Source organism: Haliotis cracherodii, unplaced genomic scaffold (genome assembly GCF_022045235.1).
Source record: "Haliotis cracherodii isolate W230 unplaced genomic scaffold, xgHalCrac1.p SCAF_10, whole genome shotgun sequence".
Classification (NCBI taxonomy): domain Eukaryota; kingdom Metazoa; phylum Mollusca; class Gastropoda; order Lepetellida; family Haliotidae; genus Haliotis; species Haliotis cracherodii.
The window spans coordinates 43,264,342-43,289,219 of NW_027266265.1; the positions used below are offsets into that span (position 1 = coordinate 43,264,342).

The 24,878-nt window shown below is 41.7% G+C and overlaps 2 protein-coding genes across 2 annotated transcripts; both read left to right on the plus strand.

Annotated features, from left to right (window-relative positions):
- Positions 1–3,133: 3,133 nt before the first annotated feature.
- On the plus strand, positions 3,134–11,621 carry LOC139450992 (cylicin-2-like). Its single transcript, XM_071232816.1, has 2 exons — positions 3,134–3,558; positions 8,778–11,621. Exons 1-2 carry the CDS (start codon positions 3,489–3,491, stop codon positions 10,190–10,192), a joined length of 1,485 nt encoding a protein of 494 aa, XP_071088917.1. The 5' UTR covers positions 3,134–3,488; the 3' UTR covers positions 10,193–11,621.
- A 1,937-nt stretch (positions 11,622–13,558) lies between these two features.
- Positions 13,559–21,921, plus strand: LOC139451000 (cAMP-regulated D2 protein-like). The gene is made up of 5 exons (XM_071232822.1): positions 13,559–13,785; positions 17,313–17,436; positions 18,497–18,686; positions 19,327–19,457; positions 20,866–21,921. The coding sequence occupies exons 1-5, from the start codon at positions 13,628–13,630 to the stop codon at positions 21,868–21,870; spliced, it is 1,608 nt and encodes a 535-aa protein (XP_071088923.1). The 5' UTR covers positions 13,559–13,627; the 3' UTR covers positions 21,871–21,921.
- The last annotated feature ends 2,957 nt before the right edge of the window (positions 21,922–24,878 follow it).

Consider the following 24,878-nt stretch of genomic DNA (forward strand, 5'->3'; position numbering starts at 1 on the left):
TCTTCACGGGGCGTAGAGTAGTTGAGAACTACCACAGGGCAAAGGAGCAGCTACATGGTGGCATGTCTGTATTTATTATCATTCATGGGTGATCCCAAAACACGGTTTAGATAAAACTATTAAAAAAGTATCGGAATCTTAATGGAAGCATTAAAGAAGTGTGTCTATTACGGTGTAACGAAACAAGGTTTAAGCATTTCAAGAGTATTTAACACGGTTTAAAAGCCGTATCAACTGAAAATCATTTCATTAACAAAATGCAATGCTTCTGTGAGATAGCCTAGTGGTTAAAGCCTTCGCTCGTCACGCCGAAGACCCGGGTTCGATTCCCCACATGGTGAAACCCACTTCTGGAGTCCCCCGCTGTGATATTGCTGGAATATTACTAACAGTTGTGTAACACCATGCTCACTTTGCATGGCTTCAAGGTAGCGTCATAGTTGAAAAGTTAATGTCAGCAATTTCCAGCGAGTTTGTAGACATCGACGAATGCTTTGAGCGAAAAAAAAGCTTAATGATCTCGTTGCAAACACGAAAGCAAGAAAATAGAATCTTCGCCGGTCATGAAATGGTTAAATATTTTACACATTGACACGGTGTGCTGTGGCGGAGTACCTTTGACTGGCTAATTAGTTTAATCTTGAACGAACGCCGTGAATGGGAACGCTCGATAAAGAATTGTACCATTCATGTACTTTGTGCAATATTAACCAGCATAGAACTATACATATTGATAAACGATAACGAACCGCTGTCATTAGCGACAAGATGTACATGTGTAACAATACGAATGGGAAAATTATATGTTCAGTGTAATATTGGAGTGAATGAGGGGCTTCAATGTTCCTGCAATACCACGTCGGTGGTCAACAGAAATGGGCATCCCATTGCACCCTTGGGAGAAATCGAAACCTGTTTTTGAGGTTGAAGTTGTATTCTGGGCTGTCTCACTTATCCCTTATTTTGGAAAAAGCTTCTTATTAAAAAGTATCTAGGTAGGATGTGACCCATACTTGTCTGGTAGACATGGCCCATATGTTTCTAGGTCGGGTGTAAACTATAGTTGCCAGATAGACATGACCCATATGTTTCTAGGTAGGGTGTAAACTATAGTTGCCAGATAGACATGACCCATGTGTGTCTAGGTAGGGTGTAAACTATTCTAGTTTCCAGATAGACATGACCCATATGTTTCTAGGTAGGGTGTAAAGTATGCGTTTCTAGGTAAGTTGTAAACTATATGTTTCTATATAGACAAGGCCCCTACGTTACAAGGTAGGGTGTGACCCATACGTTTATAGGTAGGGAGTGACATATATTGATATGTGTACATTATGTATGACCATCACGTGTCCAGGCAGGCTATGACATTTTAATGAAAAATTTAAACCTTCTACTTAATCTTTGAACGCTACTTATGCGTTAACAATGACTTTTATTTTACAACATCTTTAACTGTCTTTGCAGGATGACATGCCACCAATTAGTATCTATCTTAGAGACTATATTGACCACCAGGTGTTGTTAGTACTACAACGTGTAGTATGATGTGCTTAGGCCTTGTTGTACGCCTGAATATTTTCCTTTGTTTGTTTGTTGTTTAACGCTGCACTCAGCAATATTCCAGCTATATGACGGCGGTCTGTAAATAATCCGCCCTGGACCAGACATTCCAGTGATTGACAACATGAGCATGGATCCACGCAGTTGGGATCGATGCATCGACGAAGTCAGCGAGCCTGACCACCCGATCCCGTTAAACGCCTCTTACGACAATCATAGTCGCCTTTTACGGCAAGCATGGGTTGCTGAAGACCTATTCTAACCTGTATCTTCACGGTTCGTACGCCAGAATACCCAACGGGGAATATAGTATGTGTGTTATTAAAGAAATAACACCAGAATTCCAAGTTTGTATTAATTTCTTACATTTTATGACAAATAAATCTCTCAAAAAATATTTTTATTACCCTCTCTCGTGAGAAGATATCGGGTGTGTTTGAAACAAAAACTAATCAAAAAGATTAAACACAACCGTTCGCAAGATATATCGCCTACGCACGATGTCAATAACGCATGTAAATTAAATGTCCACCGTTTTTCGGAAGGATTTCAAAGTAGCTCGATATCATTCGTTACGCTTTCAGAAGTTAACGTCATATCGCTGTGCGGAGCTTCGATTAGACATACACGGGTGAGAACAGCACTGACGTCACGAATAGTAATACCCATCAATTAATGAGTGGGTGGTTTTAGCATTGATTCATTAAAACTACCTTTTTAAATGTCAATGTGTTTTTTTAATTTTGATCCATTATAAAAAGTAAAAAAGCACCATTAACCAATGGTACATGCTGTAAGTCTCTTATTTAACGCTTGGAGCGACAAGTCTCGTTCACAATCACCAATCAAGCGGTACTGTTATTTTAGGGTTCGTAATTGGATCAGTTTTTTCGAGCATTAAATACCTTATCGCGACCACGCAATGGCGGACAAAACTTCCGCCCGTAACCGCTGCCTAGATTATTTTGAAAACCCAACCTTTGGCTTTTTTTCGGGCATGCCCACCCAAGGGTGTGCGGGCACTTCGTTAATATTACGCCGGAAATACTAATTAGTTTAAGATATATGGATGAACAGCTAATTTATTAAGTTGGGAGCGACGTTTTGGTGTAGGTTCCAACACCGTTATCAAGCAAGTGATAGATGTTAATGGTGTTAGAACCTACACCGAAATGTCGCTCCTCACTGTAATAAAGTTATTCTTCCATAAATCTTATCCTTAATTAGTGCTCCGACTTCTACATGCCTCTCAAAGAAGTTAGACGGTAGTACTGTTTTCAGCATGGTTAGTTGACGTGAACAATGACGTGTTTTGTACATAGCTATCAACACCACCGGCTGTGCTACTAAGAAGCTTGTCACAAGGTCTGGTGGCTTTCATAAGCTTATTCTAAAGCATTACGCTGGTTGTGTTAAGTTCCGTAGTTCACAAAGCCGCGCGGCCGAGCGGAACGACGGATCTACACAAGGCTTGTGTGGGTATTGAACACTCAGCACTGGTGAGATACAATTGTATATTTGAAAAACTTGGCAGTGACTGCGAAGTTTGGCAAGTGCGTCTGTGACGAATTCCTATGATCGGTTGTTATCGTCCACAGTGACTGAAGCACATTTATTTGTGTATGGCTGAAATGGTGTGATACGTTGACCTGTATGAGGTATTTCAAATTGTGATTGACGGGCCATGGCTGGTTCTATATTGCAATGGCTGGTGCATGCCACTACACTTTAGTCACGGAGTGTGTCCAGTTACACAACTGTACATTTCACTAACGACGTGATATGTACATAGTTTTATGTATGTTTCAATCATGAGGTTTGTGTTTCAAACGGATTGTGTATTTGTTAGGGACATGGACTCCTATGGACATGCTTGTGAATAACACAGGGAAATAAGTACCTCATTAACCCGCGCTCATATCGCCATGAACCTGAACGACCAAGTCTGCTTGTGGATACTGACAACAATATTGGTTGTCAAGGTCAAGGCTCAGAGTAAGTACGACACTATTTTGGAAACGACCGTTCTCGAATATCTCTTTAAACTTTCTCAGATTGAAAATCATAAACTGCCTGGCCAAAGGAAAGTATACACCTATGTTTGATGTCAGGCTGAAATGAAACAAACAAGAAATGGTTATTTGATAGTGATGTATCTGATACGGGTATCATAGTAGTGTTTTGGACCTTACGCCTGCATTGTTTCGGCGACTATTTTGATAAAGTAACGTTTTGATTAAATACAATTGTATACAAGAGTATACTTTCTTTTGCATGTCAGTAACTTGAAAATGTGTGTTAATATGAATATTATTAACAATAGCTATAAAAAATTTTAAAAAAAAGTTAAAACGTTAATTTTATTTCGTAGAAAGTGTCATTGAACAAAAAGTATCTCATTGGTATACTTGTATTCGTCTTCATGTTTGACCTGAACGAGTGAATGTTGTATCTGCAATATTTAGCTCGATCCGATCGGCCTATAAATAGTTCAAACAGAGGCTGGGACACTTCTGTTTGATAGCAAGAGCTATAGCAAGGGTCCATATCGTTGTGGAACAGTGACACGTACTCTGTCAAGTGGCATTGTAACCACCGATCCTCATTTCAGTAACTAACTTTAGGGTACAGGAGGCCCCACCCGTGAACATCCGGGGTAGAGTAGGTCTTCAGCAACCCATGCTTGCCGTAACAGGCGACTATGCTTGTAATAATAGGCGTCTGACGGTATCGGGTGATCAGGCTCGCTGACTTTGCTGATGCATGTCATCGTATCCCAATTTCGTAGATCGATGCTCATGACGTTAACTTTGGATTGTCTGGTCCAGACTTGATTATTTGCAGACAACCGTCATATAGTTGGAATATTGCTGAGTACGGCGTTAAACAACAAACAAGCCAACTGGGGATCCAGTGTAGCTTAGCGTGGTAAGAAGGGCACAGCGTTATAATTACCTTAATGAAGAAGCACCCGTGTGTCTAGATGTCATAATAATCAATAAGTGGAATTGTTGCTGATCTGACATCAATACAACTATTTGCTAATGTAGGAGTTAATGACGACCTATGTTTCTCATTGAGTTATAGTGTTCAAATATTTACATGAAAATCGATTTTCATTGCTTAATAAGATACAAGTCATTCGCGTATATCAGGCGTAGACAGTGTTACTAATTTGAATAAGAGTGAAAACCTGAAACCCAACCTTTCGCAAATTTAAAACACCACCACCACCACCAACAACAACAACAACAACACCATCAACAACAACAACAACAATATTAATACACCCTCACGCGAAGAATCATGTCAGACAATAGCTCCCACCACCCTCGCTCTTCCCTCAATCGCTTATATTTATGGGAGGACGTGGTTTGATTAACGTTGGGGCTATTCATGATAGAATTCTTGTGTGCACTTTTGCACACATTTATTTTGTCTGATGATCCTCTTGTGAAGCATGTCAAGCTCATGATGAAAACAAGGCATTCCACAGTATTCTAAAACTAGCCAAGGATGTGGGACATAATATCAATGTCGGTTTTGATTTTGTTGATGGTTCTGTACTGCTGGACGGTACAGAAATGAGTGTCAACCAAGTGAAGTGCCATGTCAAGTCGGTCCAGACTCAGTTTTTCAAGGTGAGGCTATCTAAACGACCACTGCATCGAGTTTATGTGCAGTGTATTGAGAAGATCAGCAATCCTGCAGAGTCCTTTGCTTGGATGAAATCGTCTGGCCTGAAAAGTGAAACAGAAGGTTTTCTGTTTGCTGTTCAGGACCAGTCACCTCCCACTCCAAACCGTCAATGTGTGATTTTGCATCAAAATTATGTAATGAAATTAATGAGACTGTCCAACGCATTGTCAGTGGATGCCCAGCTTTGGCACAAACACAGTATCTTAAACGACATGATGGTGTAGCTCGATAATTGTATTACCGTCTTCGCCATGCTATGTAGAGTGGGTCATGGAAAATGATAAATACAATATCCTTTTGAATCGGCCCATTTATAGCCTCAGACCAGAGACCATCTATTATATGGTCTCTGCTCAGACGTATCCAGGCCAACAAACCTAATCTTGTCCTTATTGATAAATCCAATGAAATCCTTTATATCATCGAATTTTCTGCCCTCCTTAACACTAATGTGATTGACAAAATTGAGGAAAAACATGGCAAATATGCGGACCTCGCTTTCGAAATGTCACGCTTGCATCCCAAGTACCAAGTTGTCCGACTCCCCATTGTTCTCGGTGCCTTAGGTTTAGTGCCTCCCAATCTGTTGACTGACATTAGGAAAGTACCCGTGTTTGCTCCCGGGAATGCAGCCCTTCTGACAATCTGGGTAATGCAGAAGGCTGCAGTGTTGGGGAATCTTCACATTATCCGAAAGGTTCTGGGTGCGTTTGACCAGGCAGCGCTTCCTGGGAGATGTCCCATTCGCTGTCTGGGCTGCGTGTAGTGGGGACAAGGGCCCTGAGCTTATGATAGGCCTAACCAGCCTGAGTGTACCAGGATCACCCAACCTCTTCGCTGCATTTTTAATTTTAATCTGTAGATAATAATAATGAATGCTTTGTTTGAGAGAAATATGCCCATTTCGAACATTATTTTGAATTATTGTTATAGCTATTTCAGCTAAAATCAACCCTGGATAAATTTTGTTTTTTTAATTTGCCAGAAGTGTTTTGGTACATTGCATGAAAAACAATATGAAATCGGTCTCGCTTACTGTATCACCTATATTAAAATGTGAAGAGTGTTAGATACATGTATAAGATAATAATACATAATGTTGATATCTCGTATAGGAAATAAACGACCCGTGGTCGTTAATTTCTTAATTAAAACACATGTGTGCCTTCACTCTATTGTACTAACGATCCGTTTACCTTCATGGATGGAGAATTTGTTGTTAATGTTTCATGCTTACATTATTGTGAAAATGCATTTCAATTAACATACATTTGGATTTGACGGATACATTTTGTTATTTTGACATTTGAATTTTGAGGGGAAAAGCATGTCGCCATCCAGAGCTCAAACAGACTTCAAAGAGCAATGGATTAGTTTCGAAATACTTTCATCAAAAGAATGTTTTGTCGTTTTTTTTTTATAGTTTGCTGTTGAACGTCTCACTTAGCAGTATTCCAGCTATTTGACGCCGGTCTGTAGATAGTCGTATCTGGACCACACAAACCAGTGACTGATATTGTTTACAACGATCCTCGCATTCAGGGTACGATGACAGCAATTAAGCAAGTCACCGAGCCCGACCACTCCATCCATTTGGTCGCCTCTTACGACAAGCATAGACTGTTAGGCCCTACCCCTGCCAAAGTATAAACCTATTTCAAATTTTAGAAAGTACAGATGTGTTTTAAGTCAGAAAACATACTTGTTACTGTCGGTTTATGAAAAGGAATCACCTCGCACCATGGGGTTCAACTTATTCACGAACCGACAACCTCAAGCATCCAGCCAGAGAAATTACAGTCGAACCTCATTATCTCGAATGTACCGATATCTCGAACCTATTCTTCAGCCCCGAAGGCCTCACTATATAAATACATATTTTGCCCGCTTACATAGCGCTATCTCGAAACTTTGACATTACTATAGACTTTTGTACCATTTGGCATTTGCCACATTTTCAGGTTTGAGAAGCGCAAATAAATTTACTACTTTCCTCACATGTGTAATTTCATTGTACGGTTAGTCGTAACATTCGAATCGGACCGTGAATGCGAATGGGTGCAGGTTATTTGTCGTAATACCCAGTGCATAAAATTCCCCCAAATTTCAGTCAGACAACCGGACTGCAAAGTTAGAGACCAGATAAAATTTTGCAAGTCCAGAGGTTTCTGGACTGTCGAACAAAAGTAACAAGAGGTTAAATAGGAGAATAGCATTGGGACAGAAACTTGATATTAACATGCCCGGAAGTGACTGAATAATGTGTTTAACGTTTACCGTTCTTTTACCTCTTACATTGGAATAAAACTAGAATGCTTAGGAAATGTAGGGAATACAATAATAGCCCGAACATCGGGCTTGAAACTTTTCAAAACTGACCCTGCATCTGCATAATAGACTCGGGCTGACGGGCAGGCTGGTAATTAATCGGTGACGCCTGTTAAGCCGATATGCAACTTACACGGTAAAGACAGGGTCTATTCTATGGGTTTATTGAGACATTCATACATAATGAACAAGACAGCATTATATATTGTGATCCAATCAAGCAAAAGGTGCTTACACCAGCTGCCGCGGGCGAGAATTAGGTTGCCAAGGCTCTCGTAGTATGTCCAACAAGATGTCGTTTAAAAGGACAATGAGGATATTTGCAAGTCATGCATGTTTTTTTCCAGTAGTGGTAAATACAATAACAGCAAATAATGAACCTTTCGTTTTTTGAAAAAAATGTATTCTTAGAAATCGAAAGAAAACTGCCCTTTTCATACATTTTAGCCAATGTCTGTAATTGTTCTTGTAAACATTTAACCCACTTACTAATAAAAAAATTCCAAAACACAATTTTAAAATTTGCCCATTCTTGTTAAAATCAATGTTCTGTCATTTCTGTTTGTTTGAGCTGACACGATAACCCACTGGTCTGGAAGCCGGATTTCGTTGTGCAGATGTGCATCTATCATGTGCGCCAGGAATCCATGGTCATAGGGATGATTGTTATTCTTGATTTGATCACCATGCTTGTGCTCCTTGGTGTCAAGATGGCAAACATCTACGAACTGTATCCTTTCAGGCTTTCCTCCCACATAGATGACACGCTGTGTCATAACGGAAATACTGTTCAAAGCGGCGTTAAATCCAACAAAGTCACTGTTAGTTTGTTCTCACTGATTTGTTAGGGGCGCTGGGTGTAGCCTAGTGTTTGAAGCATTCGCTCGTCAAACTGAAAGCCCGGGTTGGATTCCCAACATGAGTACAATGAGTCCACGTTTCTGGTACGCCCAATTGCTGGAATATTGTTTAAAACGGTGTAAATCCTCACTCACTCACTCACTCACTCACTCACTCACTCACTCACTCACTCACTCACTCACTCACTCACTCACTCACTCACTCACTCACTCACCCACCCACCCACCCACTCACTCACTCACTCACTCACTCACTCACTCACTCACTCACTCACTCGTTTTCTAAATGTTGTCTTGGACTAATATGATCACGTGTGTTCCTTGCAGGGTCCTCGTCCGGCATGGATGACTTAAGCAAAGCCTTCATATCGGCGGCCGGGTTGGTAGCAGTAGGTGTAATCGCGTTCGTGGTGTCCAAGCTAGTCGACTATTGCTACGACCGGGCTACCCTCAACGACGACGCAAGTGACATCAGCGAACACACACGGAAGTTGATCAGGGCTCGGATAGCACTGAGTCACTTCAAGAAACCAAAAACTAAGAAGAAGAAGAAGAAGAAGCTAATGACCCAGAAGGAGAAGAAAAAGAACACAAAAAGATTCTTCAAGTTATGGTCAAGCAACGCAAAAAGGAGAGGGTCTCAAAGGTCAACGGACAATGTTATAAACGTTGAAGAAGCTAATGCCAACGATAAACTCCCGGTTAAAGGAACTGTTAAGAAGTCATTAGCACATGTGACGTTTATAGATGAATTAGAACCACAGACTGAAGGAGGGATCAACGTACCCGCCATCTCCATCACGGAGCCAGAGAGTCATTACACCGCTAAATCGACAAAAGATTCAGTCTTCAGGGCGGCTTCAAAAGAACCTCCCCGTCCTCCACAGAAGGATAATGGAAAGGCGTCGGAAAACGGAAGAACCACTCCCGTTACAGCAAAGGCCACTCTCATATCTGGAAGGACAACACCCGTTAAAGATGTTTCTGGAAAGTCCTCTCCGCAGAAGGATTCACCTGTGAAAGGAAGTCCTGCGGTGGTGAAAAGGCCGGTATCGGGGGGAAGAACTACACCAACAAACCTCGGAACCAATACTGGGCGATCAAGTCCTGTGAAAGACATCTTCAAGATCAGTCCGTTAGTTGCTGCTTCTGGCAAATCTTCTCCTTCAAAGGATGTTGGGAAGAAGGACCACCCTCGCTCTTCCAGTACGAGTCCCACGAAGCTTTCCAGTGGGACCAAACTTTCAACTGGGTCCCAACGACCTAAAACAGCACCAACTCCCAGACCAGCAGCTAACAATAAGATCGTAGCTGTTAAACCAGCAGCTATCCAGAAGAACGCATCTACCCCAAAACCAGTATCAAAGACTCCATCGAAAGGATCATTAGTAACACCTAGGAGTTCCTCTCCTGTAAAAGTTGGGCCGGGGGGAAAAAACACTACGAAAAATACTGCCTCCAACAGTGCCGGTGACTGGGCTGAAGTTGAAGCATCCACGAGAACGGCAGCTTCTGTTGCTGTCAGTGTGGATGAGGATTTGCATAAAAAATACGTGCATTTTCGAGGGGATTCTGATGACCTGTTAATTCCTGTTTCGACAGACGTAAAATCAACGGAAGATCCGAAATCGTTCGAGAAGGATGTAAATTCTTCATCCAGTGGAGACTATGAATTTCTTCAATCCGACCAAAAGAACAGTTTGACCAAAAATAAAAGTGGTAAAAACTCAGGTAAAAAGTAAATTCTGACATTGAATGTTCGTCCGTGATTCTTTTGAAAATAGATATGTATATAATTATTGACTGTTCCAAACACTTCTACGCTTTGTTTTTTAAAATATTTATTATATACTTCAGTGTGAAATACTGAGTTTTCTGAAGTTGAAAAAGTGATATTTCAGTGAACACAACACTTGATATTTCACTGCAGTGAACATATTACTTTGACGGTACTATTATCATACAAGAGTTACCTCCCCTTAAACTGTCTCCCATCAAGCTCCTTCCAAGCGAACGGGCTATCGCTGCGAGGAGCTTGTGTCTCCCAGTATCGTAAATGTCTGACCCCTACTCAAACTGTTGACGTCCCTTTTACGTGAGCTCCACGTTGAAAAGGCAAAATAATGGCAGATGGTCATTAATGGAGTTAATATCACTTCTTGCCGTTTGTTTTTCTCTCGAAAATGTTTTGTTATAAACTGTGGATTTCTCATTAATAACTCGTCAATCGAGACTGTTCGTTTCGCAAAGCGCCATTTTTATTATTTGACCAGCGTGTATTTTTCCGCTTCTAACAGCGGTTAAAGTCGTTTTTGTATATAATCATATCCAAATGTATGCTAAAGAATTTTCGTGACCCTAAATATTTTTTTTTATACTTTTGGATATATTTTTAAAGATTTTGCCCACACGCATTACTTATTAAGTCGCCAATACAAAGCGTGGTAAACCAGTCCTGTGTGTCAGGTTGGGAGAATTTACGTTTCAAGGTTTTACCTTCGTAATTAAAAATATAATTTTCCGGTAGACAACTACAAAACTCTAAAAAGTATATAATAAATAGGATATTCCACCTTCTATAGGTCTCGTGAAATATTATGTTTCTCTCATCTCGTGACGAGGGGAAAGAAGGAGATCAGAATGTGTCACTCGACACATGAAATATCCTCTATTTAAGTTATTTATGTTAACATTACAGGATGATCTACAACGCATGCCATTGCTGTCAGGAGTATAGCCATATTACTGCATAATAATGGTTTCGTTGTATACGAATATTTGTTATTCCACACGATTTCATTATGAACGGTCCAGTCTGGATTAACGATTCGGAAGAATGAATAATGCGTTTATAACGACAAACAGTTGGATAAACAACGAACCTAGCCGACACTTGTTTATTTTCATGTGTCGGCATATTTATTTTCTTTCATTTGTTGTGTGGCGGAAAATGCAGTGACCACGAGGGTTAAAGCGACACATTCCGACATTTTACTGAGGCTTAATATCATATTTAATAAAAAGCAACGTTCTTGCCCTCCTTAAATATTTTTTAACACTATTGTTTTAGGTTTGTTGGTTAGTAACACCCTGTGTTTTGTGTTTTGCAGGGATCATGTATGGGTTCGTGTTCTATGTGAGGTATTTCACCCATCAATCGTCCATGTGTTTTGTAGTATATATTTATGTAGAAAATAATATATAAATAATAAAGTTGTGTTTTTTTACATTAGCCTTGCTTATGTACGTTGGAGTAAGTGAGTGAGTATGGTTTTACGCCGCTTTTAGCAATATTCCAGCAATATCACGGCGGGGACACCAGAAATGGGCTTCACACATTGTACCCATGTCGGGAATCGAACCTGGGTCTTCGGGGTACCGAGCGAAAGCTTTAACCAATAGGCTACCCGACCGCCCCTGTACGTTGGAGACAAATGATTACGGAAGTGATATTTACTCTCACCTTGTACCAGCTTCAGACGTTATCCATATAAGCTGAGGAGGAAAATAAACAATACCCCCCAGTTGCAATTGAAAATTTCTTAAGTTATCGATATTATATCGCCAGAAATATCTGTACTGGCGATATAATATCGATAACTTAAGATACTTAAGTTTACTTCTACATGATCTTATTCGTAAAAATATAATTTGATTTTAATCTTTTCAAAATTAGAAAAAAAGTCATAAAAAACAAAGGGGGCACGGGTGGCCCACTCGTCAAAGGCGCCGCGATTCGCTGTACAGAGTTGCGTCAGAAACCTAGTAGTTGATATACGAAAACACTTTTCAGCAATATGCCAGCCATTCCAGGTCGGAGGCACACCTGACAGTATACCCTAATGGTTAACCGAACGCTTTACAGCTAGACTGTCCCACCGCCATTGACGTTATACCAGGTGGCAACCGAATAACCTCGCTGTTGTAGTTTTATCGTAGCTGTTAAGGATATACCAGATAAAATGAGACAACATCAGGATACCTTACAGTGAAACAATTATAGTGTGCCGAGGTACAACGGGAATTGGATCTAGAGAAAGACCACGCACAACGTGCACACAACCAAAGTCATGGCATGTAAAATTGAAATTCCTTCATCGCCTGCCCCGCTGGCTCAGTGGGAATAAAACAGTTGGTTATTGACTAATGACTATTAAACAATCAAAAATCAACATTATATTCACATCAAAAGGCCAGTTAAGAAAATGTCAATTGGAAAACCTAGGTCTTAGAATTCAAACGTAAAACCTCACAGCAGGTTCATAAACCTTCAAATGTAAAGCCTTGGTCTTACAATTCAAATGTAAAACTTCTAACCAGGCCTCACTTGAAAGTAGTACCTGTCACAAGGTTACTATAAGATAAGAAGATACCCACAATACAACAGACAAAAGTGGCAGTAGGTTTATAACAATAGTTAGTGAGTTGGGTTTAACGCCGCTTTTAACAGTATTCTAGTTATATCACGGCGTGTCAGCTTAATGTGGGAGGAAAGTCCAAAGTGATGCAGGTCTCAGACGTTTACAACTTCGGTGAAACCCACGTGCACGAGTATGGTGATGACAAACCTAGAAACATAATCGGGGCGAACCGGGATTCGAACTCACAATCATAGGTTTCTGGCGTCCCCAAGGGACGCTACTCTGCACAGCGAATCGCGGCGCCTTAGACGACTGGACCACCCGTGCCCCCTATAACAATGATGTAACTCACAAGTCCGAGTATTGTGCTCTCAGATAAAGAATCATAATCTAGGCAGATCTTGGATACGCGCCAAAGACCAGCGTATCCTGACACAGCAAGTTGCGGAAACTCTGCCCAAAGTAATGCGACGCCCGACACTGCTATGCCACCCCATGCCCCTTTTGATAATTAAAGAATAAAGTAGTAAATAAACGTAGTACAACATCGATAATATTTATATTGATAACAGTCTCATTAATTGTGATATAAGGTCTTCTACACTTGGAGATGACATTGGCAATAATTGTAAATTGACAGTTCTAAACATATGCAGTTAAGCAATTTATCGGTCACGTGCTCCTACAGGAGTCAGATGTCATGGTGTCAGATGGTTGGTTTTCTTATCGGTCACATGATATGAGGTCAAGTTGAGCTGTCACCTCTGCCATCACCTCAGACACCGCGTCTGCCAGACTGTCCGTCTCCCTGGAAGGATGCTCCGTCTAGTATTCCTCTCCGTCTGTCTCTCGCTGGGGCTCGGCGCCGCACCGATCGCCGACACCAAGTACGGGCCGATTCAGGGAGCTGAGACCGCCACTAATGTCATATACCATGGAGTGCCGTATGCGCAGCCCCCTGTCGGTGCTCTCAGGTTTGTCACTCTTCGTTGTAGCAGTGCTTTACCTTCATATGTTTATGACGTCTACTAAATGAGAGTCGTCTACTAGATGAGAGACATCAGCATTGGTTAAACTGATGATGCGGTTGAGCAAACGGATCCCCATTTGCTACCTATAGTGATTATTGTATCATTCAAAAGAAGTTACAGAAAGCTCTTCTTTTGAATAGTATACAAAGAAGTCATAGAATAGGTCTTCAAAAACCCATGCTTGCCGTAAAAGGCGACTGTGTCTGTCGTAAGAGGCGACTAACGGGACAGGGTGGTCAGACTCGATCTCAAGTGCGTGTCAACCACTGGATTGTCTGGTCCAGACTCGATTATTTACAGACCGCCGTCATATAGCTGAAATATTGCTGAGTGCGACGTTTAACAACAAACAAGTAAGCAAACAAACAAACAAAGAGTAAGCCCACAATTGGAGCTGTGTGTTGCAATACCAACCAGCCATGACATATTAATTGCAGTCACATAAAAAATCGGCTCTTCTTTATCTTATTTTGAGTAATATGTTATTTCAGTGATAAATAAGAGACGTGATCCCATATTTGATTATTAGTTTAAACGTGCATCCTTTAATCTGGAGGCCATCAGAATGGTTAGCAGTGCGATTCATCTTCATCAACCTGACCCATCTCTTGGAAGCAATATACAGTGCAGTACAAGCGTTATACTATTGTGTTTCATTCATGTGATTGTACCACAGTATGTATGACGTATGTTTCACATTGGCCCAATCCCGCTCCTAAACCCTGTGCCAATACAGCATTTACCCAGTACAGAATACACACATCTTCTAGGTAATTAATCTAAGGAGCGTTGGGGTAGCCTAGTGGTTAAAACGTTCGCTTGCCACGCCGAAGGCCCGGGTTCGAATCCCGTCATGGGTACAATGTGTGAAGCATATTTTTGATGTCCCGGTCGTAATATTGCTGGAATATGGCTAAAAACGGCGTAAAACCATACTCACTCTTCAATCCCATGAGTCCACCCGAAAACAGAGCTCCGTAGTGCATGCTGGTTCACTGATTGTGTTGGGTCGGTCGGGTAGCCTAGTGGTTAAAGCTTGGCTCGTCACGCCGAAGACCCGGGTTCGATTCCCGACATGGGTACAAGGTGTGAAGCCCATTTCTGGTGTCCCCCGCCGTTATATTGCTGGAATATTGCTAAAAGCGGCGTAAAACCATACTCACTCAATCACCCCCTTCCCCTCCGTGCTCTGTGGTAGAGCGTCCGCCCGGAGAGCGTCATACCTAAAGACTTTAAAAGATGGTACTTGTTGTTATCCTGCCTGGTGCTCGGCATTAAGGTTCTAAAACAAGGACTGGTTGGCTCGGAGTCTGTATACTGTGTCTGAGTGGGATATTCATGTTAAACTGCGGCATGGTATCTCAGTGTGCTTGCACTATAAAATCGGCGTCAGTCAGGAGTAGTACTAATCTTAGACGCGACGTTTAACCCCATTTCACCTAACCTCACCCATGAAGAATATGAAGACGGAGACATGCACGCCGCTGCTTGTAAACTTATAACCACTATATCTTGGCATACCAATGTAATTAGGGCTTAACATCCAAAAACTATTTATAAACAGTTATGTACCAAAATGTACTACTGACTTATTCTGATAAACAACATCTGGGACGTTCAGACTTTGTCCGCGTAGATAAGCAGTATCTTGCCATTCCCGAAGATACACAGCTGTTTTTGTAGACGTCCACAGTTATATACCAGGGTCTACTCACTCTCTCATCTCTCACTCTACAATGCGGTTATCTGTTTGTTATTACGCCCGTGCTCGTTTCAGGACAATCTGTCAACCCAAGCAAATATTCACCAAACCTAACCCCACCCAACATCTACCCCATTTGGTCTTCAGCAACCATGCTTGTAAGAGGCGACTGATGGGATCAGATGGTCATGCTAGATGACTCAGTTCATGCATGTCATCATATTCGACCTGCGTTGATCGATGCTCATGATGTCAATCACTGAATTGTCTGGTCCAGACTCGATAATTCACAGACCGCCGCCATATAGCTGGAAAATTGCTGAGTGTGGTGTTAAACACCACTAGCAAAAGCATCCACCTTCAACCATCCTCCATCCGACTCATCATCCTCATCATCATCCTTCGCCTATCACAAATCCCCCATCTATCAACGACCCCATCCATCACCCACCTCAATCCATCACGCCCCTTTACACACTAGTTATCGTAACTGATCACGTACATTTGTTATCATGTGGTCATGTGGATAACACTTACGTTTAAAGTGGAATACGGGTGGTTCGGTTGTCTCAGGCGCAAATCACGTTCGCGACCAACTCGTGTTATTCCGGAACAAGCCTAATAGCGACTCGTGCCCCTCGTGGACATTTTTGCGACTGGGTTTCGTCTAAGCGCAAATTGGCATAGCTAAAAGAATTGTCAACTCGTTGGGTAATTATGCACGCATATTTCAGCCATATATCATATATATTTCAGATGTTATTTAAAACACATCGGGACATACAGTATCATACAGTATGATTGATCTGTATCTTGAGTATATTTTATATACAAGACATAATTATGTAAAATCAAAATATATTCCTGGGGGCTTCTTTGTCCAAGTACTTCAAGTCATAAACGCATTTTGATTGGTATTTTCGCACATAACATTTATCGATAGGGGGACGAGTCTTCTTGCAGGTTACAGAAAGGGGCGAGTGGTGACGAATCTCGCAAATTAATGTGAGTTGCGTCCCTTCTACGTTCTAGGATCCTGTTATCAGAATCACAGTTTCACCCTGATAATGATATACAATAAATCCATTTGGGAGATTTAACGAGCGCTTTCAGCATAACAGGTATCGTGATTGGTAGAGTTGTACTGACAGGTTTGGTATTTATTGGAAATGTGTCAACACGTTTGACCTCCACTTAAATGCATTCGAATCGAGTATTCATTATCTACTCCCAAGAAGACCGATACTGTGGTAGGTCTTGTAGGAACTTTTTGGCTATTTTTTGATGGAACATACACATATTCGGTGTCAAAGATTTAATTGTTGATGATGTATTTTGGTTGGCTTTTGTTTTATTTGCGAGAGGAGGTTTGTGTGTTTGTTTGTTTGTTGTTTAACGCCGCACACAGTAATATTCCAGCTATATGACGGTGGTCTGTAAATAATCGAGTCTGGACCAGACAATCCAGTGATTGATATCATGAGCATCGTCCTGGAAATTGGGATACGATGACCTGCAGCGAGCCTGACCTCCCGATCCCGGTAGTCGCCTCTTACGACGAGTTAACGTCAACGATACCTTGATTGACTCCTGTCTGCACTGACCGAGGTTTGGAATTCGTTTCGCCCTGATTGTTTCTTGATTTGTCAGAACCGTACCCGTGCTCGTGGGTTTCCGTTTGTAAACGTCCAGTAACGTCGGGCTTTTCTCCCACATAGCATAACATTAGAGACGTTTGACCATACTCACTGACTCTACCTACCTCCAGATGGGCACCCCCTAAGGAACCTGCATCATGGGCCCCTTCCGTGTACACCGCCACCCATATTAAACCAGGCTGTCCACAGTTCAAGTGTGACGCCTTGGACCCCCCGATGGTCTGCCCTCAAATAGTGAGTACATACATATACGACTATATCCTCCCTCGAATATACATCGGTCACCCTCGATAAGCCAGTCTATGATATCTCAATTTTATGTTCATGAATAAGGACCCATTCACTTTCACAACTTTGTATTGAGTACGATTCGCATGACACAGTGTTCAAATAACCGTCAAATCGAAATACACTGAATGCGACAGATGTTCGATGGGAACTCTTTGATAAGAGAGATGAAGACGGTGATGTCACTTCCCAAAGGTGACGAAGGGTCCAGGTATGTACTATAATAGGATGGAGATATACACCGGATGCAAACGTCTTTAAAAGGAACAGTACGGAAAAGTATTTCTCAGTTTTATTATGAGAGTTGAGAAATGAATTTTGGTAGAAGAAGAAGTTTATTTGCATAAAGGCATCAGACCCGTATGTACAAAACCATATACACACAGGAACTAGATGATACAATACATGGATACAGAAACATAAATACAAACACACAAGGACTATATCAGTCCATTACAATCGATTTACGTTTTTCATAAGCACATAACAAGTATAGTTACAAATTTTTTAGTAAACGTTCATTGTGAGTGCCCAAACTAGACTTAGGGTTAGTTAGGTTAGGATATTTACAGAAACTTTGTGGTAGATGTATTTTATTTAAGTCTATATCATATGTGGAATTACCAATGAAAACATTGCTAAAATAATCGAACCAAGTATCATTAATCATATTGTTATGTATAATACTTGGTTTCGAAATGCCGCGAAGAACCTTCCGAAACACTTGTTTTACTAAAACTTTTGGTAGTGTCAAAAGTAACCAAAGCGCGACAATGCGAAAAAGAGTTCGCGTTTTCGTACTTTGAATAATATTTTCACTTTTACCAAAAGGGCGACACTACGACAACTCGACATTTTTTAAGGTCGCATACCACAACCTTGATCCTATCACCCACTAACTAATAAATATTTGAAATGAGAGACAATTCAGAACAAAGCTCACGAAGCATGGAGACAAGGAAAGAGGTTTAAATGTACATTCATAAGTCTTTGATGTTATTCATAGACGTCTGAGGACTGCCTGTACTTGAACATCTGGGCCCCTCTCGGCACCAACGCCACCTCCTCCCTCGCCGTCATGGTCTACATTCACGGCGGCAACTTCGTCCACATGAGTGGTGGCAGCTTGTTGTACGACGGCAGCATTCTATCCCAGAAAGGCGACATCATCCTGGTCAATGTGGACTACCGGCTCGGTGAGTCCAATGCATTGCTTGTTTCATTTACTAGTATTAAGTGGACACGGTTTGTCTACAGCGCCACAATCAGCTGTGCAGAATTGCGTCCCTTTGATTTATTATCTTATCTTTGATCAATGGTACCGATCGCCAACCTCCTCAACAAGATCTAATGTTGTACAATGTACCTGTATTGCAAAACGATCTACACATTTTGAGGCAGTTGTTTTATTATATGTTTAGTCAAAACATGTAAGAGTCAAATTCCTAAATAAGGAATAATTGAACAGTTTTTTCTTCACGTGGGGTTCATTAACGAAGAAAACTTTAAAGTCGGGAAATATAAAATAGGCAGAAACCCTTTAATCAACAAATCATTTAAAAAACACCACGTTCATGTAGCCCGTCCGATATGTTTTGTGTGTGATTACTTAAAAAAAACATGTTTTAATAATTGTATTATATTTTCTTTCCGATTTTATTCCGACCGGCAATTTTACCTTGAATATGTTTCATAAATAATATTTCTTTCGGTGTCGGGCACATTACAACGTTATTGACAGACCAATAGAAAACATATTCAAGGTTTCTTTTTTAACTTCTTGTATAACTTGTATTCTTGTTACCTTTAAACCTAGAAACGTTGTTGATGTCGTAGGTGCCCTTGGTTTCCTGGTAACTGGAAAAGGCGAGGGAGACGCCGTGGGGAACTACGGGATCTTGGACCAGAGACAGGCCCTGAAGTGGGTCAGCGAGAACATCAAGGCGTTTGGAGGCGACCCAAGCAGAGTGAGAATTGTCGACTTGTCACATTTAGATTCCGTGTCAAACGGTCGTTTTGATATTCAGCAAGGCTGGAAATTGCCTTTGGTCATCGTCGATTTTGGTGGCCTAGTCGGTGGGGTAGCCTAGTGGTTTAAGCGTTCGCTCGTCACGCCGAAGGCCCGGGGTTCGATTCCCCAAATGGGTTCAATGTGTGAAGCCCATTTCTGGTGTCCCCCGCCGTGATATTGCTGGCGTAAAACCATACTCACTCACTTAGAATAAATATATTTCACTCACTCTTTACCATAGATTCGTTGTGATCTCAGGTCGATGGCGCGACGCTAAAATAAGGCACCCAATCAAATAACTACACGAGCGAGAGAAGTTCTGTGCTAAGCTTGTGATAGGAGAGATGCAATGGAGACGTCACTTCTAAGGCGAAGCTATGGCGGCAAATTAAATTGGTTAGGGGCATTTATAACTGTAATAGAATGGTTATAGTCGAGGATGGTCTTAGATGCACAAAGCTAACATTTAGTTCCTATTCATGTTAATGTATCAGTCAAGATACCTACCTGTTTATACGACCCATGATGATCCGGGGTAGAATAGGTCGTCAGCAACCCATGCTTGCCGTTAAAGGCGATTATGCTTGTCGGAAGAGGCGACTAACGGGATCGGGTGGGCAGGCTCGCTGACTTGGTTGATGAATGTCATCGTATCCCAATTGCGTAGATCGATGCTCATGTCAATCAAGGAATTGTCTGGTCCAGACCGCCGTTATAGAGCGGAAATATTGCTGAGTGCGGCGTAAAACAACAAACCAAACCAAAATCTGTTTATACCTGCCTTTATATAGGCGTACCAGAATCCAGTGGTCGTGGGTTCGAATCCCATTTTGACCCTGATTAGGAGTCTTGGCCTGTCGACCCGTGAAGATTCCGGACTTGAATAGGTCGTTAGCAACCCATACTTGCCGTAAAAGGCGACTATGCTTGTCGTAAAAGGCGACTAACGGGATCGGGTGGTCAGGCTCGCCTACTTGGTTGAGACATGTCATCGTATCCCAATTGCGTGGATCGATGCTCATGATATCAATCACTGGATTGTCTGGTCCAGACTCGATAATTTTGCTGACCGCCGTCATATAGCGGGAATATTGCTGAGTGCGGCGTTAAAAAACAAACAAACAAACAAACAAATCTTGGCCTGTCAGCATAATCGTGCCCTAGATAAACCTGCATTACTTCTGGCATGCTTCCCTAAGTGAGCAGAAATACTGTGGCAAACAAAGTGGTGTTAAAACAATGGACAATGCATTTAGCGCAGCTTCATTACTTTTCGGAAGTATGAAGAGGCCAATGGCGATATTAGAAAACAAACTTCTAACTAAATACCATGGTTATAATTCAACTACGTCATGTTTTTACAGGTGACCATGTTTGGCCAGAGTGCAGGAGCGCAGTCCACAATGATTCACCTCGGCTCGGCTGAAAGCGGGGCGTATTTCCGTAACGCCATCATAGAGAGCGCCCCCTTTGCCATCCCATACAAGACGTACCCAGAAGCTCTCCTCCTTGGAGCTCACATGGCCAAACTCCTGAACTGCACCGCCAGGGACCTCGGCTGCCTCCGCCAGAGGAACAGCGCCGACATCGCCTACGCCCAGTACCTCATCAGGAACAAACTATCCTCATTAAAGTTACTGGAAGACTTCGAGCCGTGGGGTCCCTGGGTTGACGGCGTCATCGTGACAGGGGAACCGGTAACTACCATGGACAAGGGCCACTTCCAGAGAAAACCTATAATGTTGGGGACAACGTCTGAAGAGACTCGCCTCTACATCTACGGCGCTTGGAACAAACCTGTAGACAACGTTCTTTACGAAGCTGCTGTAACAGCAACGCACCCTAACCACGCTATAGCAATCCTTCGCGAATACCCTGCCAACTCGCCTCAAGACGAGAGGGACAATTTGGTCGCACTTGCAACAGACTATGTCTTTGGTTGTCCCACACGGCACGTCACACACGAGATTGTGAAGTACGGCATTGCTGACGTGTGGCTGTACATTTACGACCACGCGTTCTCCTTCCCTGGCTGGGGCAATCTGACCTTCTGTCAAGGTTATGTCTGCCATGGGTCGGAAGTTCCGTTTGTATTCCAGTCGGCTGGCATTGGGGGGTTTAAGTACACCCCCGAAGAATTGGTTCTTAGTGATTTGGTTATCAGTTACTGGTCAAACTTTGCCAAGACCGGTAACCCCCAAGGTGTGTCTGACACTGGGGCCAAGGTCAAGGCCGTCCCGGACTGGCCTCAGTATCATTCAGAGAACCAGTGGCCCTATCAGCACTTCAAAACGCCATCTTCTTTCGTTGATACATATTACAACGCACCCTTCTGTGACTTCTGGGATAAAGTTGGATATAACAACTGACATGTACGCATGTTTAGTGTAAAATAAATTGAAATTTTGATATTGTCACTATTTTAGGTATTTTCCTATTCGTATATGTTTGCAATCTGTTTGTGTCGGATGACTAAAACAAGCAGTTCCAACGATTAGACGCCACTTAACCCATGACTAATATTACGAAGTAACCACATTTAAACATATTTTCAACTCCATGGCAGTTGCCGCTATGTGATGCAATATCATGCACGTGGAGCTCTGAGCCTTCCGCACGTGCATATTGCTCGCAGACTACTACAGTTATGAAATACATGTTCCAGGGCACGTGTAAAGTTCCCTGGAATCAACTCAAGCATATTAATCAACCACTGATTGATTTCATTTCCATGTTGATTGTCCTGAGTAACGCACACATGTAAATACATGCATTCCGTCGCCTGTGTTGTGAACTGCAATATCGATTGTGAAATCTTCAGCTTTCAATAAAACATGTAGAAGAGTTCGATGTAGAGTATGGTGTATGTAGAGCAGAGTGTATGTAGAGTAGAGTGTATGTAGAGTAGAGTGTATGTAGAGTAGAGGGTATGTAGAGTAGAGTGTATGTAGAGCAGATTGTATGCAGAGTAGAGTGTATGTAGAGTAGAGTGTATGTAGAGCAGAGTGTATGTAGAGTAGAGAGAATGTAGAGTAGAGGGTTTGTAGAGTAGAGCGTATGTAGAGTAGGGTGTATGTAGAGTAGAGTGTATGTAGAGCAGAGTGTATGTAGAGTAGAGTGTATGTAGAGTAGTGTGTATGTAGAGTAGAGTGTATGTAGAGTAGAGCGTATGTAGAGTGTATGAAGAGTAGAGTGTATGAAGAGTTTATGTAGAGTAGAGTGTATGTAGAGTAGGGTGTATGAAGAGTGTATGTAGAGTAGAGCGTATGTAGAGTAGGGTGTATGTAGAGTAGAGTGTATGTAGAGTAGAGCGTATGTAGAGTAGAGCGTATGTAGAGTAGAGTGTATGTAGAGTAGGGTTTATGTAGAGTAGAGTGTATGTAGAGTAGAGTGTATGTAGAGTAGAGTGTATGTAGAGTAGAGTGTATGTAGAGCAGAGAGTATGTAGAGTAAAGCGTATGTAGAGCAGAGCGTATGTAGAGTAGATTGTATGTAGAGTAGAGTGTATGTAGAGTAGAGCGTGTGTAGAGTAGAGCGTATGTAGAGTAGAGTGTATGTATAGTAGAGCGTATGTAGAGCAGAGTGTATGTAGAGTAGAGCGTATGTAGAGGAGAGTGTATGTAGAGTAGAGTGTATGTAGAGTAGAGTGTATGTACAGTAGATTGTAAGTAGAGTAGAGTGTATGAAGAGCAGAGTGTATGAAGAGTAGAGCGTATGTAGAGCAGAGTGTATGTACAGTAGATTGTAAGTAGAGTAGAGTGTATGAAGAGTAGAGTGTATGAAGAGTAGAGCGTATGTACAGTACATTGTAAGTAGAGTAGAGTGTATGGAGAGTAGAGAGTATGAAGAGTAGAGCGTATTTAGAGTGTATGAAGGGTAGCGTATGTAGAGTAGAGTGTATGAAGAGTATAGTGTATGAAGAGTAGAGCGTATGTAGAGTGTATGTAGAGTAGAGCGTATGTAGAGTAGAGTGTATGTAGAGTAGAGCGTATGTAGAGGAGAGTGTATGTAGAGTAGAGTGTATGTAGAGTAGAGTGTATGAAGAGTAGAGTGTATGAAGAGTAGAGCGTATGTAGAGTAGAGCGTATGTAGAGCAGAGTGTATGAAGAGTAGAGTGTATGAAGAGTAGAGCGTATGTAGAGTAGAGCGTATGTAGAGTAGAGCGTATGTAGAGCAGAGTGTATGAAGAGTAGAGTTTATGAAGAGTAGAGCGTATGTAGAGTAGAGCGTATGTAGAGTGTATGTAGAGCAGAGCGTATGAAGAGTAGAGTGTATGAAGAGTAGAGCGTATGTAGAGTGTATGTAGAGCAGAGTGTATGTAGAGTAGAGTGTATGTAGAGTAGAGCGTATGTAGAGTGTATGTAGAGTAGAGCGTGTGTAGAGTAGAGCGTATGTAGAGCAGAGTGTATGAAGAGTAGAGTGTATGAAGAGTAGAGCGTATGTAGAGGAGAGTGTATGTAGAGTAGAGTGTATGTAGAGTAGAGTGTATGTACAGTAGATTGTAAGTAGAGTAGAGTGTATGAAGAGTAGAGTGTATGTAGAGTAGAGTGTATGTAGAGTAGAGCGTATGTAGAGTAGAGTGTATGTAGAGTAGAGCGTATGTAGAGTGTATGTAGAGTAGAGTGTATGTAGAGCAGAGTGTATGTAGAGTAGAGAGAATGTAGAGTAGAGGGTTTGTAGAGTAGAGCGTATGTAGAGTAGGGTGTATGTAGAGTAGAGTGTATGTAGAGCAGAGTGTATGTAGAGTAGAGTGTATGTAGAGTAGTGTGTATGTAGAGTAGAGTGTATGTAGAGTAGAGCGTATGTAGAGTGTATGAAGAGTAGAGTGTATGAAGAGTTTATGTAGAGTAGAGTGTATGTAGAGTAGGGTGTATGAAGAGTGTATGTAGAGTAGAGCGTATGTAGAGTAGGGTGTATGTAGAGTAGAGTGTATGTAGAGTAGAGCGTATGTAGAGTAGAGCGTATGTAGAGTAGAGTGTATGTAGAGTAGGGTTTATGTAGAGTAGAGTGTATGTAGAGTAGAGTGTATGTAGAGTAGAGTGTATGTAGAGTAGAGTGTATGTAGAGCAGAGAGTATGTAGAGTAAAGCGTATGTAGAGCAGAGCGTATGTAGAGTAGATTGTATGTAGAGTAGAGTGTATGTAGAGTAGAGCGTGTGTAGAGTAGAGCGTATGTAGAGTAGAGTGTATGTATAGTAGAGCGTATGTAGAGCAGAGTGTATGTAGAGTAGAGCGTATGTAGAGGAGAGTGTATGTAGAGTAGAGTGTATGTAGAGTAGAGTGTATGTACAGTAGATTGTAAGTAGAGTAGAGTGTATGAAGAGCAGAGTGTATGAAGAGTAGAGCGTATGTAGAGCAGAGTGTATGTACAGTAGATT